We start from the raw sequence: 16,224 nt of genomic DNA on the forward strand, positions 1-16,224 counted from the left end.
AATCCTAGAAAAAAAGATTTTTAAAAATGAAGAGGCTGAGCTAAAGAAAAAGAAACAGGCACAAGAATTTTTAAGAGTTGAAAACAGGGAAATACAGATAAGAGATATTTTAAAATGCAACTGAGTCAGATTCATTGTGTGAATAAGCTAGCCTATGCAACTGCATTACCTTATCAGTGCTATCCTTGGGCCTCTACCCTTTTTCAATCCTGTTTGTTAAATCCAATCTGTATAGAACCATAGAAATACGGGACCCCTCCAGCTCTAAAGAGGTCATCTAGCTCATTGAGGCAGTATGCCAAAAGATGTTTGGACAAACTGTTCTTAAAAGCTTGCCATGATAGGGATTCCACAACCTCCGTGGGAAGTGTATTCCGCTGAACTGTCTAGTTAGAAAGTTTTTCCTAAAACAACTAACCCAAATCTCCCTTGCTGCAGATTAAGCCAATTACTACTACCCCTATCCTCAGTGGACACGGAAAACAACTGATCGCCATCCTTTTTACACAGTCTTTCATATGTTTGAAGACTTACCAGGTTCACTCTCCTATCCCCCGACTGTCTTTTCTCAAGACTAAACACACCGAGTTTTTTTAAATTTTCCTCATAATTGAGGTTTCCTAAAACTTTCATCATTTTTGTTGCTCTCCTCTGGAATCTCTTCAATTTGTTCACATCGTTCCTGAAGCATGGCACCCTGAACTAGAAACAATATTCCAGCTAAGGCAGTGGTTCCCAAAATGTTACAGGGGGTTCTCAGGGAAAAATTCCTTAATGGGAGAAGAGAGTTGTCCCTAGAAACCCCAGGCAGCAGGGGGCCAGCAGCTTGGAGTCCCTGGACTGCCAAGAGCTAAGCAGATCAAAGCAAGCATACCTATCACACTGAGATTTAAACTTCAACACTACTTATAAGAAATGGAAAGGGAGGTTGATATTTTTTGCTGTTTTTTATATTAAACAGGCAGCTAGTATTGTTTTTAAAATTATGAAGAACAAGTTTAAGCTTTGTTGTAATGTGCATTGTTTGCCTGGACTGCTCAAGATCTGAACATTTGTGTAGGAGGAACTCTGTCTTGGCTTCTTAAATACCTTCATGCTGTTTCTCATCTGATAGTCCTTGACGAAAAATAGAATATTAGGGTTGGAAGGGACCTCAGGAGGTCATCTAGTCCAACCCTCTGCTCAAGGCAGGACCAATCTCCAACTAAATCATCCCAGCCAGGGCATTGTCAAGCCGGGCCTTAAAAACCCTTAAGGAAGGAGATTCCACTGCTTCCCTAGGAAACCCATTCCAGTGCTTCACCACCCTCCTAGTGAAAAAGGTTTTCCTAATATCCAACCTAAACCTCCCTCACTGCAACTTGAGACCATTACTCCTTGTTCTGTCATCTGCTACCACTCAGAACAGTCTAGATCCATCCTCTTTGGAACGCCCTTTCAGGTAGTTGAAAGCACCTATCAAATCCCCCCTCATTCTTCTCTTGTGCAGACTAAATAATCCCAATTCCCTCAGCCTCTTGTCATAAATCATCTGCTCCAGCCCAATAATTTTTGCTGTCCTGCGCTGGACTCTTTCCAATTTTTCCACAACCTTCTTGTAGTGTGGGGCCCAAAACTGGACACAGTACTCCAGATGAGGCCTCACCAATGCTGAATAGAGGGGAATGCAATGAGATACATTCAAGCAAATTTCTGCACTCAAGGGGAGCCTAACATGAGATTCTTCTCAGGAGTGAGAGTCAGCTTGTGCATGTGCCATTGTAGGATGGGGAACTTAGGTTTTAAGCTCACTGTAACAGAGACTATTATTACTATGTGCTTATACAGCACTTTGCCACAATGAGGTCCTAACCTTGATTAGGGTCTCTATGCACTTGTTTACAAAGAATTTATAACAAGAATTTTGAAAGTGAGATGGAAGATTTAAACAAGTAAATAACAATTAGTGCTATTTAAAAACAATACCTAGACCATACAGGGGTTTTCAAACTGGGGGCTGTGAAATTACATGGGGGGGGCCACGAACTGTCAGCCTCCACACCAAACCCCACTTTGCCTCCAGCATTTATAATGTTAAATGTAAAAAAAAAAAAAAAAAAGGTTTTAATTTATAAGGGGTGGTCACACTCAGAGGCTTGCTGTGCAAAAGGGGTCACCAATACAAAAGTTTGAGAACCACTGAATCAGAAACAGGAGTCACCCATAGAAGAAGCAGTATAATACAGACATCCCAATCTAACATCTCTTGCAAACCAGGATATAGAAACTATGCAAAAACTACAGAACTATCTGTAGGTATGCAATTAGACCAAAATATTTTCTTTCCTGAGGAGATCAAAACGCTGTTTGTGAACTTGCTGGCACATATTTTACTTGCAGAGAAGACAACTTGATGGGTCATTCAACAGTTTTACTGCTGAAACCAAAATTCCATTTAAATTAAGATGACAGCATAATAATACATGTGCGAAAACTGAGAAAGCACAGAAATAGTATGAAGCAGTTATACTTATTTCTAAGAATTATTTGTTGCCATGTGCTGATCAGAGGACTAATCAAGAAGTCTACTATCAGAGGCAAGCAGCATAGGAATAGATACATAGACTACATGCAGATCAATTCCTTATGAGTTTGGTTGCAGCAGTCTCTTCCAACATCTGTGGCAGATCTAACCAAAGCTCTATCAGATGGGACCTTGGCCAGTCCCCATCTTTCTCCTTTACATCATCTCAATAGCACTTTTTATTTGTATGTAAACAACAAGGGAGGAAATGTATCAGTTTCTGATTTTCTCCAGTTAATGAATTTTTAGAATTGAGTTCAGCATGATTCCCTAATTCATTCTGGGGTATTTGAAAGTTCTTCCTGTTTTTTAGGATGCAGATATTCCTGGTAAAACTAGGGAATAGAAAAAGTTGTAGGTAGGATCCGTTTAGTAAGTACTTACTCTATTGGTTACTCTTGCAACATTTGGTCTTGGAATGCCTGTAGCATCCCAGTTATTTCCACATCACAACTAACTGTAATCTCTTCAAGTATGGAATACTCTGCAGATGAACTCTTTCAAAATAAAGACCCTGTTATAAGCAGAGTCCCTATTTAAAAGAGACCATACTGTAGTTTCAGAATTTGTTGCTCATACCTTCTCCTTCTGAAATATCCTATTATCACCTTATATATAAAGTGTGGATATGTAGTCATGATTGAACAGATGTGTTCAAAAGGTTCAACACCCATTAACCTATATTGCAATTACTGAATCAACATTTAGACACATGTTATCAGAGGAGTAGCCCTGTCAGTCTGTATCCACAAAAAACAACAAGGAGTCCAGTGGCACCTTAAAGACTAACAGATTTATTTGGGCATAAGCTTTCGTGGGTAAAAAACCCACTTCTTGAGATGCATGGACGTCATGGGTAAAAAACCCATTTGTTCAGATGCATGCGTCCATGCATCTGAAGCGGGTTTTTTACCCACAAAAGGTTTTGCCCAAATAAATCTGTTAGTCTTTAAGGTGCCACTGGACTCCTCATTGTTTAGATACACGGAGTATTATTCTACAACCAGAGCAGACTTTAATAAACTGTAAAAAAAAAAAAGTAAACAAAAAAAGATGAAGGCAAGTATGTGCATTGCAATTTTCACATGGTATCAAATGTTGAAACACTAGAGACAGATTAATATTTTTCTTTTGATGCTTTTGTAAATAAAGGTAAGGTGCTCAGACACCAATGATGGGTAACCCTATTAAAAAAAACCTCAGTAATTAAGGGGTTTTCTTTTAACTAAACAAAGACTACTAAGTCTCCTAGATGTGAGCTGCTTATCTCATTCTGGATGGAAAAAAAAGACCCCTTATGTTCTCCCTGAACTTCATGAAACAAGACGTCTTTAAACTAACTTTTTTTTTAAAATTTAAATATAGCTAAAGACCGTTAAACAATAAGCTTTTACTACTTTCTGTATTTAGGGCACTATCAGGTAGTTCTAGCCCAAACTGTATGCTTTGTAAAGCAAATAAACATTTAACTAGGACATTCGACTTTTTTAGTCATATTTCTGTCCGAGGATTTTTAACCTAAAGTTAAAAGTAATAACTCAAAGCTTTATAATCTCTTTTTTTTCTATTTTATGCATTTAACAGCATTTTATATGTTGTCACTCAGGCCCTGTGCATGAAGTTAAAACATGCACGCCTGCTAAATCAGGGCCCTAGTAGCCTATTTGTCTGGCTCTCTCTAGTAGCAACTTTTGATCTAAAAAAGAAAATGCAACTGCAGAACCAAAAAAAGTGTGTGGGGGGGGGGGGGACTGAGGAATGTGTGTAACACTTAAGTTAGTTTCAGCTCACTTTTTGAAATTTACTACATTTCAAGAAAATGGTATTCTACTGAAAGGACATTTATAATTTTTAAAGTGTAATTGAAAAGTTTTCTTTTTCTTAGCCCAGGAGACAAAGATTTAAACATGCCTGTGCAGTACTTGCAGCACACATATGGTTCAAATTCCATGAAAGTTAAACAAAGTAGAAAGATATGTTTTTAAAGTTGATATTTTCTCTCTGCCTTTGGCCAGGATAGACATCACCATCTCTGGAAGTCCTCAGGAGCAACAGCCTTCAAAGATGCTATTAACAGGAGGCATATGTATTAATGTGCTGTTTAGCCTCAGAATGTGTGTTTATGAAGCAAGCTGCTCACCCTACGGAGTCTATATGTGAAGAATAAAAATTTCACCTGGGGCATGTGGACATCCACCTGAGACCACAGTTTACATGCTTAAACACCAGCGTTCCTGAGTCACCAACCGGTCCCGGGATCTGAACACAGGTAAAGTACCTACAGCAACTAGAGGCAAGTTCACCACATGGTACGGGGCTGGGTGAAAGAGGCTGGAGAAGCGTGAGTGCACTGAACTGCGGCGGAAGGAGCCCAGCAGGATGCTGCGTGACCACAGTGAAGAATAATGGGGCGAAGGGGGGAAGAGCAGGCAGCCCCCACAGCGGACAGAAGCCAGGCCCGCACTCACTCTTATGGAGTTATCAGAGTCAGGGAGTTCGCACAATACAGCAGGGTCTGTGCCTGGGGACGGGCGAAGGGGAAGTTCACGCTGCAATACGATCGGGGCCAGGCAGAGGCTTGTCGAGTACGGTATGCGGTGGGGACGCCCCGCGAGATGATCCATGCTCAGGGACGCGCAGCGCGGTACAGCGCAGGAGGCACTGTGACCGGCCCAGGGAAGCAGCGGTAGCACGGCATGGGCGAAAGGGAAGATAGGGCCCACGCGGCTCACTAAGGGGGAAGGGCAGGGCGCAGTACTCCGAGTCGGAGGAAGGGGGCGCGCGCGCCACAAGGCGCGACAATGGAGGAAGCCAAGCCCGCACGAGCCAGGGCCGCAGCGCGGCGCAGGGGGGGGCCTGCTGGGCGGCCCGGACCGGGGGCGCAGTACACTTCCCCCAGCCAAAATCTCCGCTTGGCTCTCACACGCGCACTGCTGTCCCGAGAGGCCGGCTGAAGCCCCCCTTTTGTCACCATCAGACCCCAAACCACCGGGGACACGCACCCGCCCATAAGCTTGGGCCACTGAGCTTGTCACCGCCTCCCGTAGGGCCCGGCCTACCCGTTCCGGTTACCACTGGTCCAGGCCCCCGTCACTGCCCTCACGCTCAGGGAGAGGAGAAACAGCCAACACTAGCTCCTAACATGGCGGTGAAAGCGGATCCCTGCCCCGCGCCTACCTCAGGCCCGCTAGAGCGTCTCCGTCTGCCGTCGCACCACCACCAACGGCTCCAGCGAGGGGGAGGTGGCTGCAGCCCGTGCGCGAGCCTCCACCTCTCGCGATATCCCCACAAACAAACACTTCTCACTGCGCTCTCGCGAGATAACTGCGCGCGCGCGCGCACACACACACACACTCTGTTGCTTCTCCGAGATTTGGCGAATTCCCACCGTGTTGCTGCCTCTAAGATGTCGCGAGGCTACCTACCTGGGTCTGCAACCTGTTGCCGCCTCATCGAGATCTCGCGGGATCCCTTAGTCTCCCGCGCATACTACCGCCACGCCACAGCCCTTGTTCTCTTGGAGAACTCTCGCGATAGCTAGTTGTTGCCTCTGCCACGCGCTTTCTCTCTCGAGATCAGTGCGGAGGATACATTCAATTGCGTGGGGGGAGCTACGGCCCTGTACCCAGCTCTTCTGCCCGCGCCTCGGCGTGCTCCCCTGACATATCCCCAATTACCACCAGCACGGGCCTGTGCCCAGGCTTCCACCCTCCTCCCCCACCGGGTCCCCTCACAGGACCCTGTGCCAAGTCCACCTCACTCTCACCATGGCCTGCTCACCCCATGGGCTGTCACCAGCACAGGCCTGCACCCACCCCCCCATGGGTTCCTTAGGTCTATGCCCAGCCTGACCCCCACATCTCAACCTACTGCGCTCACGGGCCCCCTGCCCCACTCAGACAGGAACAAGGCCTTTGTCAGGAAATTAGGGGCAGTGATCTATCATACCAGGTGGTTTATTGACACAGACTGTGGACAAAGGGGCAGTGAAGAGTTCAGTAACCTTCTGATGTGTCTCGCTTCGCCCTGCCCCGCCCCAGCATATTGCAGCATGCCTCTGTGGTACCCCAGTGACACCCCTGGGATTTTGAAAACTGAGGATGTGTGAAATTGCACAGAAGCCTGAGATGACGGAGGTCTGCTCACTCTTTTGCCAGATGCTTGCTTCCTGACCTTAGGTTAGATTATATGCAGACCACACGGTCAGATGCCCATCAGGCTCTTGTAAGGCCACAATTAGTGACACAGGAACACATCCTCTCCTGCTGACTTCCACTCCTGTATGCCTACCTCAGATAGGTATTCTAATCCATGAATCAAGCACTTAGAACTGACACTAGACTAGAAAGTGGAAGCCCTTCAGCACTCAACAATGCTAGGCAACAGCACAGGACAGGAAATGAAAAAGAATACTGGCTCCAACTGAATTTGTCCAGGTACTTTAGTGACCCAAGCTAGAATTTGGTCAGTATAGTGATACTAATGCACTTTGAGTTTCTGTCTTGGCCAGTTAAGACCTAGAGTTTGTTGTGTATTTGGTTGTCATGGTTTTTGTTCCTATGGGAACGGAGTTAGATTATTAGGGGATAGCCCAGCCTGCTTCGGCCAGTTAGGCGAGTTCTGTGTCTGTAAATAAATGGTAGTTTTGTTAGCTGTCTGCTGTCTGGCCTCAAGTGATTTCTTCCTAAACCGGCTGCCCCCAAGGATATAACAAGTGGTGACGAGGGTAGGATTCCGGTGCTGCTCCAGTAACAGAGGGAAGTAGAAGTCAAAGTAAAGCACAAACAAACAAAAAAACTGCTTATTTGCACTGACTGTGAAAGTGAAACTAAAAATCATGGCTACTCTGAATAGCCAGGACTTTGATGAGAATATAGTGCAGTGGCATGTGTATGCTGAGCGTTTTGAGCTTTTTGTTATTACAAATGACATTACAGAAGTGAAGAGGGTGCAATGTTCTTAGTGTTGTAGGGTAAGACCTCTCCCTGATACGCACTTATACACCGTTAAGCCTAAGACTAAATCTTACAGTGACACTGGTGGAAATCCTGGGTCCCATTTTTCCCCAAAACACTGGTAATTGCTGAAAGATACGTTCACAAAAGAGCCAAAAGAAGATGAAACAGTTGTACAATTCGTAGCAATTTTAAAAAAGCTAGCAGAACACTGTGAATTTAAGAGATGTTAAATGATGCCCTGTGTGACAGGTTAGTGTATTGCTCTACAGTGAAGCTGTACGGAAGCGCTACTGACAGAGGCTCAGCTTACATACAGAAGGCGGTTGATATTGCTGTCTCTGGAACTGGCTGGCTACAAGGGAGGCACAATATCATGGTGCATCCTAGGGTGCAAAAAGTGTCACAAACCTACCCAAAAACTGTGCAGAGTCAAGATGTTACCGCTGTGTAAGCCAGATCACAGGCATCAAATGCTGGTGTAAGGACCTGGTGTGTCAACACTGTGGCAAAAGGGACACACTGAGCTGTGCCTGTAAACAAGAAAAAGAGGCCTGTGTCTGGCCGACAAAAGAGACGCTGATACCCGTAGAGCAAGACCAGGATGATCAGGTGACACCTCATCGCAAGAGGAAGTGCCACTGCATGCTTGTCTTTGGTGTGGCTCACATGAATACTGGGTAACCCTCTTGTGATGGCAACCTATATGCATGAACTGGACACGGCCAGCCGTCTCGCTGGTTCGAGACTTGTGTAAAGAACGCTATATCTCTCTTAAGGAACAAAACTGTTCTGAAGACGTATATGGGAGAAGATGTGCCATGTTGGGCACTTTGAATTAAGGTGGAGCTCATCAGGCTGCTAAATGCCACTGTTTGTGTGAGAGGTAACTCCCAATAATGGGTAGTCTTGGCTTGGGAGATTCAGCTGAACTGGCAGAATGCACCGATGACTAAAGAAAAACAGTCACCCGCTATACTAATGGAAACAGCTGCTGTTTTGGAGATGATTTGGAAGTAGTGAAGGAATCACTGTGACATGAACATTAAACCTGACAGTCCACCAAATTCTGAAAGCCGATTGTGCCATGTGCCATCACAAAGTTGACGCAGACCTGGGAGCGCTGGTCCAATGGAGTCCTAATAACCATGTACCATAGCTATGGCCATCTATCGTTCCAATAGTGGAAGAAAGATGGCTCTCTCCGGATTTGTGGTGATTTTAAGTCATGTCAACGTGTGGGTGCAGAGCATACCGCTTCCCGCATCGATGACCTCTTCGCAGGCCTGGGGGACAAAAGTCGTAAGATTGATCTGAGTCAAGCATATTTAACAGATGGACATCGATGAAAAGTCCAAGAGCTGTTGACTATTTGTGACGAAAGGGCTTTATCGATACTGTCGCTCTACCTTCAGAATAACGTCTGCTCCGCCTGTTCCAGAGGCTATGGGACCAGATCTTGTGTGGCGTTCAGGAGTTCAGTGTGATCTGGCTGATATTCCTGGTCACTGGAAGGAAGAAGAGGATCACTTAAGATTTAGAAGTACCCTACAAAGATGGAAGAGTATGGCTACGAGTTCACAAAGACAAGTGTGATTCTTCGAGCCTCTGTGAATACTGGGACCATCATTGATTCTGCAGGTCTTCATAGGCCCTGTAAAAGATTAAAGCTATTGTGGAGGTCCCACTCGAAATGTAAGCTAGCTGCGTCATTTCTGGGACTACGAAGCTATTATGGAAGTTCATCTCACAGTTAGCACACTGCTAAAAACACTCATGAGCTCTGGGGCAGAACAAGGCTGGAGTGACTGAACCTGTGATATGCATTTAAAGCTAACGAGCATGCTAAATTCGAAGTTCTAACACACTTTGATCAATCCTTACCCTACAATTGGCCTGCGATGCCTCCTTATGGGTGGAGCAGTCATGTCACACAGTGTATGCCTTCAGAGAAGAAAGACTTATTGCTTTTGCTTCAGCGCTAAGCAAGCAAAAACTAAACTACGCCAAATCGACTGAGGCATTAGGAATTGGTTTTGGAATTCGGAGTACATTACTGTTTGGCGAAGATTTACTCTTCCACAGAGCATGCCTCTGACATCAATTTTGGACCCTACACAGGCATTCCATCTAGTGCGTAGCAACGTTGGCATTGTTCTTCACACACATGTGAAATCAGATACGATCACTCTGCACAGTCGATGCAGATGGCCTTCAAAGGTGCTTATGCGGTCAAACATCAAGATAGTGGCCCAAAAGGAATCTTCTACTTTGAACGTAGAGAATACACCCATCACTCTACTAGATAAAGAAGGCACTCGCATTGACCTAGTATTTGTCAAGTTATGGACCTGGATGCATGGAAAGTCTGACAACCTCTCGCGTCTCACCTGACCTTGTACCTACATGTCCAGGAGGAGAGTTATCGGCCAATTGGTTGTTTGTTTGTGGGGAGTTAGCGAGCGTGTGGCTCCCTCCTCACAGGGAGGGTTGAGTCCCGTCAATCATCCCCCAGGGCGGAACGCTGGTGAGTCCGTCCCTCAAAGGTCAGCGGACGCAGAAGGATAAAGCCGGGCCAGCCTGATCAGGCCCCAGCCACGCCGGGAGCAGACGTGCTGCTGGCTCTTGTCACTGGGAGGGCTGCTAGCCCGAGGCGGTACCAGGAGCTACCCGGCTCACGGAGGAGGCTGCCAAGCTACCGCGGGTACGTGAGAGGGCTCCAGAGACCTCGCAGCTGCTACCAGGCTGCAGAGCTACCGTCTTGGCTACGGCCCGAGGGCCGTCGGACCAGACCTGGCCCGCCTCTGTAGGTACTCCGGATCTGCCAACCAGTCGTCGATGGGAGGAGCCATGGTCTGGGCGACCTGCGGACAGGTAGACAAGGGGAGAAATTGGAAGTAGCCTGGGGCAGCGCTAATCAGGCGGCAGAGGGCCCGAGCCTATGGCATGTGCTCAGTCAGGATCCCACTGATCTCTGTCAGTGTGTTTCGGTTCAGATCCCCGACTCACTCTGTCAGTGTGTTCGTCCGGACCCCACTGACTGCCACTAGCGCAACAGCCGCTAATAGGGCCCGGCTGGACGCAGAGGAGTGGGTGGGCTGCGTTCCCTGCATCCGTAGCTGGGTGCAGAATCCTCGTCGCCTAACGAGGCCAGGTGATTGCTCTGCTCTGCCCTGCCGAAAGGGCAGAGTTTATTGTACTGTGTTTGGTGCCCGCCCGACCAAGGGCTGGCCCCTATAGACTTTCACGCTCCCGCTGTCACAAGCTAGACTTTTGTACGGTGTTCGGTGCCCGCCACAAGGTTGCCCTCTAACTTGGTATTGCCCTGCCCAAGGCGGGAGCCGGAGCCTAATGAATTGTAATGTTTGTGGTGCCGCCTGCATCAAAGGCGCCCATGACTTACCTATGTCTCAGTCCCTCCATAGGACGAACGTCCGGACGGTGGCCGCGGTCCAAGGGCCGGACCCGCAGAGACGGACGGGGGTGTGGCTCCCCTCCTCCACAGGGAGGGTTGAGCCCCAGCACCTCATCACGGGAGATGTGTCATTATTCCACCACCACTCACAGATGTTAGAACAGCTACATTCCGGTCACTGTGGAATAGTGTGCATGAAGGAATGCATGAGTCTTTTGTGTGCCTGGATGACGAGTGCTATTGAAGAGAAGGCAAAGCTGTATGTCTGTGTCAGGGTGTGAGGAAGTACCCAGTGGCACCCTACACCCATGGGACTGGCCTGAAAACCATGGCAATGTATTCACATTGACTTTGCTGCCCCTTGAAGGAAGCATGTTCTTGGTGGCAGCAGATCCCATTCTAAATGGCCAGAAGCTCTATAATGCAGTCCACTACTGCAGAGAGTACTATCCAAAACTACAGGACTCTTAGTTGTTTCAGTCGCCAGAACTTGTGACGACAATGGACGCAGTTCGTCTCTCAGGAGTTCAGAATTTATGAAGGCAAATGGATACACACATCACATAGCACCAATCATCATCCCCAATGGATTAGCTGAAAGATATGTGCAGACAATGAAATACGCTTTGAAATCAGCAAGGGACAAACACTCCATTCAAAAGCGTCTGGATACTTCTTACTTTCCTACAGAAACACATCTCACTTCTACGACCAAGCATCCACGCTTTCTAATGATGGGACGACGAACGCACTTGCTTGATCTGCTGAACTTGAACCTGACAAATTGTGCAACAGCTGCAATATCAAGTCATCAACGGGCACCCAGAGCAAACGACAGAACTTTAGCCAGGACAGCCAGTTTTGGCTCGGAATTGATACTTCCAGAGCTAAATGGGTGCTGCCACGATCATCATCAAACAGGACTTGTTTCTTACACAGTCTGGACTGCAGAGAATCTTACCTGGCGGCGACGTGTAGATCAGCTGTTGCCAGGTCAGCCAGTCCTCAGGACACATCTGCAGTGAGTGGTCTGACTTCACCTCTTCTGTGAGACACCGAATCACAAATCACTGTTCCTGATGTCCTCCATTACTGCCTGGTGGCTGAGATATCCCTTGCCCGCAGGCTGATACACTCTCACCTGTTCGTGCTGCGGACCCTGAGCTATGCTACTTCGGGCAACAACACTAGAAGTTCGCCATAATCCACATAGAGACAGAAGGCCTCCTCATCGGCTGGATCTTTAGGTAGGGTGAACCCACGGTTATGGGACAAAATAATCCCCAGGGTTTAGCCAGGAATGGAGGCAGTCTACCCTCCTTCTCTAATCTAGTGTGTGTTTTATTTAGGGGATGTTCTTATTAGGGGGGGGAGGAATATGTTGTGTATTTGGGTGTCATGATTTTTGTTCCTATAGCAACTGAGTTAGATTATTAGGGGATAGCCCAGCCTGCTTCGGCCGGTTAGGCGAGTTCTGTGTCTGTAAATAAATGGTAGTTTTGTTAGCTGTCTTTTGTCTGGCCTCAAGTAATTTCTTCCTAAACCGGCTGCCCCCAAGGATATAACAGAGTTTGTATAGCTCCTTAGCTCAGGCTTCTTTCAACTGTTGTCAGTGCAATCATACACTTTCACCCTGAATCTAAACTGACTGCTTTATCCAATGGAAAAAAAAGATGTTACTGTCCCCAGAATGTTTGAGGCAACAGGCACTCCTTGCATACTAGGTTTGTTACGAACCTTTGGTGTAGATTAGAAGATCCTGGCAAAAATATAACACAGACTTTTGTATGTAATCCTTTCCACTTTTGTCTAAAGTTGTGATGTCACCTTGCAGTCACATGAAGACAGAATGGTATTGCACTGTCACTTTCAGGTTGTGGAAATGATTTCATAATCAATACTTTTTGCTCCAATTAAATTTTCTGGCTGGAGAATCAATGTCTGCAAAGTTTATGAGACTGATTTGCTTTGGTTGCTTTGCAAAGGGGAGGGATAAATTTACTCTTCAATATGGAATAGTCCAATTACACCTCTACCCCAATATAACGCGACCTGATATAAGGCGGGTTCGCATACAAGGCGGTAAACGTCTAACACGCTGCTCTGAGCAGCATGTTAAGGGCGCCAGGCCAGGCCGGGGGGGGTTCGATAAGGGGCAGAGGGTCTCAGGGGCTCCCCCCCAGGGTCTGGGGAGCAAGAGCTGTGGGAGGGTACTTTTGGGGGCCCCACAGTCCAGAGTGGCCCAGGGGATTAGCAGGGGACTGGAAGCAGCCCGCTCTGCTTCTCTCGCCCCGGCCCCAACCGTGTCACAAAGCAGCCTAGCCCCAGCCAGCTCCACTCTGCCAGCTCCCAGCCGTGGCGCTCCACTTCCTGCCGGGCAGGTGAGTGCAGAACCTTTCCCCAGCTTGGCCACGCCACTCTGCTTCCCACCGCAGGTAACTGCGGGGGGGCATCCTTTTCCCAACCTCCCTGCACTCATCAGCAACAGGAAGTGGAGCACCATGGCTGGGAAGTGGCGGAGAGGGGCTGGCTGGAGCCAGGCTGCTCTGCTTCCCGCCGGTGCTGGTGAGTGCGTCAGGGGGCGGTATGGGGGTGGATAGGGGTCAAAGCAGACAGGGACAGGGGGATTGGGGTCTTGGTGGTGATTACGGACAGGGGTCTCTGGAGGGGGCGGTCAGGGCACAAGGAACAGGGGGGGCCAAAGCAAGTTTGATATAAGTGAGATTTTTGGTCTCCCGAAGACTGTGTTATATCTGGGTAGAGGTGTATATCTGAATTATGAGCTTTTCGGGGGAAAACCGGCTCCTGTTTGAAGTCACCAGCAGGAAAAAGCTATTTTTTTAATCAATTTGAGGCCACAGCAAACAAGATAATTTCATTGCCTGGAACAATTTGAAAAGGAGGAGAAATAACACAAAACCTATGCTGATGTTGTTAAAGGACTGAGAGAATAATTATAGGAAATGCAGAATTTATAAAGTTCCAGCATTAAATCCTTAGAACAAAGACACACAAATCTAACCTTGGAATATATTTAATCCAGTTAACTAACTCCATTATGTGTTACAATACTGTAGAGTAGCAAGGATACTACAAAGCTTTTCAGATGAGATGTAAGACAACCTGAGCACTTTTCCCCATTAAAAGTCAAATTTAGATTGTAATATCTCTGTGATGGAAAATGTCTTTTAGTTTGTAAAGCATCAACAGAAAACTTATCGAATGATATCCCATGACACTTTTCCAAGCACAAAAGCAAAGGATATCAACCCCACTGTCCTGGCTTTATTCCAGTTTGGATATTTTCTTCACATTAGACTGCCTGTTGTCTCCCAATTTATGGTGTGGTTCTTACATCTGGGCACTGATGTAAGTCTGACTGAGCTTTATTGATCACATCTGCACTGCACAGCAATCTATACAGCCTAATGTCTTGTCCCAGCCAGCACCAAGATCAGCATCAAACCTCAGTGGTTTCTCTAGAGGCTCTCTCTCCCCAGTTGTTCCAAAGCCATGGTCAGCAGGAACACAAAGGAGATTTTACCCTACCATCTGATCCATTTCCACGTATATTGAAGACTAAATCTGGTGGATTATGCCCAGAGGATGGTGCATAATCCTCCCTCTCCTCAGCCTTGTGAAAAGGGAGGCAGGAGCTAAGAATGTTGAGATCTTCTGGGCCTGGAAGAGGATCTTCACTAGCCCATCTGAGACCTGGGTCAATTATGGGAAGCAAGTAGACTAGGGAGAGCTTCACCCACCTTGACCCCTAAAGGAACAGACAGGCTGAAATCATCACTCACTATGAACAAGAGCTTCCAGGGTTCTGCCCTTCACTTCAGGTAATTGCCCTCCCCAGCTTTTTCGTGCTGCATGTCTGAGGTGGAGCAACCACAGGGTTGGTCATGTGAGCTGTGTTCAGCTCTGACAGGATAGGAATAGTTTAAAATTGTATCACAGCAGTTTCTCAGACACCTACTGAGGTGTATAAATTCTCCATATACCACATGCTTTCTTGTGCAAGTGTGTCTTTTAGGGAACAGTATAACTATTCTGTATTTTTCATAGGATCTGTCAAACTCAATCTATTTCAGAAGTTAGCAACTGAGTAAGTGGTCACAATCTTTCCAATATTAACTACTTTGGGCAGTGAAAATTTCTGTGTATATAGAGTATTGATTCAAAGGTCAATTTCCAACTGGATAAGAAAAAGTTGACAAGTGCGTTTCCAGGTGTAAAGTATTTGACTGGGGATTTTTAATCAAGTGGAACACCATTTAGTGCTATAATCCTGAAAAGCATTAAATATTTTAATTCATTTCTAAACTCCTGTCACTACCAGCACATTTTCACAATGGTTTTTTTTGCAGTGAATGCTTTTCATCTAAGTGCCCCTTGTCAACTGTTTAATTTGTATACAGAAGGTAACACATAGTGCTGCATATGTATCTAAAGTGGGGGAGAAATGATGTAGTGTAGAATTTAGGAAGAGAGTGGGTAAATCAAGACTAACACTTCATACATATGAGGTATGAACGAGTGCATGTGCCACCCCTGCTACTGCCCAAATCAGTATTTGACCAGTTAACGTTCATATATGGCAGGTATTTTTGCATGGAAAGTTCTAGTTTTGTTCTTTTGAAAAAAAGAAAAACAGATCAATAGAAGCTTCAGCCTTTACATCAAAACTCTAGTGGCTTCTAAAGCATGGCAGAGCAACCATCAATCCCATAAACAAGCTCTCACACAATGTACAAACTTGTGCTCATGTTAAAGCTAATGTAAGGGAAAACTGCCTACTTAAGTCACTCAGGGGATTAAAAAAAACGATTACTGTTATAAATATTGTTCTAGCTCAAGTTCCCAAACTTTCCTTATTGCCTACTCCCGTCCACATCTATCAGCTGATTGTGTATCCCTACCGTTCTCATCACTGATATGCTGTGTATTCTTAACACTACCTGTCTTTAGCCATCTGTCCATATTTCACTGCTACATACAGATATAGTGAGACGTATACAACCAAAAAAAAAAACTTAAGTGCTGAGCTCAGTTACAATGGACAATTGATGGGTAACTGAACATGCACTGTAGGGTGACTCGAGGTGAAGGCTCTGTGCATCTGTGTTCTCAGTGGTACAGACTAAAGTTAATTAACTACCAGATTTTATATAGCAAATTCCCACCAACTTTATAGCTTCATCTGAGTAGTTTATTATGAAAATGCAATAAATAAAATAATAAATAAAATCCACCATTACACAATTTCCCTTTGTGTACTCCCTAAAGAT

The 16,224-nt window shown here is 46.1% G+C and overlaps 1 protein-coding gene across 5 annotated transcripts in view; it reads right to left on the bottom strand.

The window, feature by feature from the left end:
• Window positions 1–6,102, bottom strand: part of MATR3 (matrin 3) — a 45,996-nt gene extending 39,894 nt beyond the window's left edge. The window contains exon 1 of one of the 5 annotated variants that reach the window (XM_032779687.2): window positions 5,989–6,102. Coding sequence is in view for 1 of the 5 variants with exons in the window: in XM_032779689.2 (XP_032635580.1) it covers window positions 4,740–4,748 (9 nt within the window). In the remaining 4 variants the exon portion in view is untranslated. Of the gene's footprint in view, window positions 1–4,739; window positions 4,764–5,565; window positions 5,890–5,988 lie in introns of those variants that run through there. The other 4 variants (XM_032779686.2, XM_032779690.2, XM_075068057.1 and 1 more) reach the window with 4 other exon arrangements.
• Between the last annotated feature and the right edge of the window lie 10,122 nt (window positions 6,103–16,224).

Source organism: Chelonoidis abingdonii, chromosome 7 (genome assembly GCF_003597395.2).
Source record: "Chelonoidis abingdonii isolate Lonesome George chromosome 7, CheloAbing_2.0, whole genome shotgun sequence".
NCBI lineage: Eukaryota > Metazoa > Chordata > Testudines > Testudinidae > Chelonoidis > Chelonoidis abingdonii.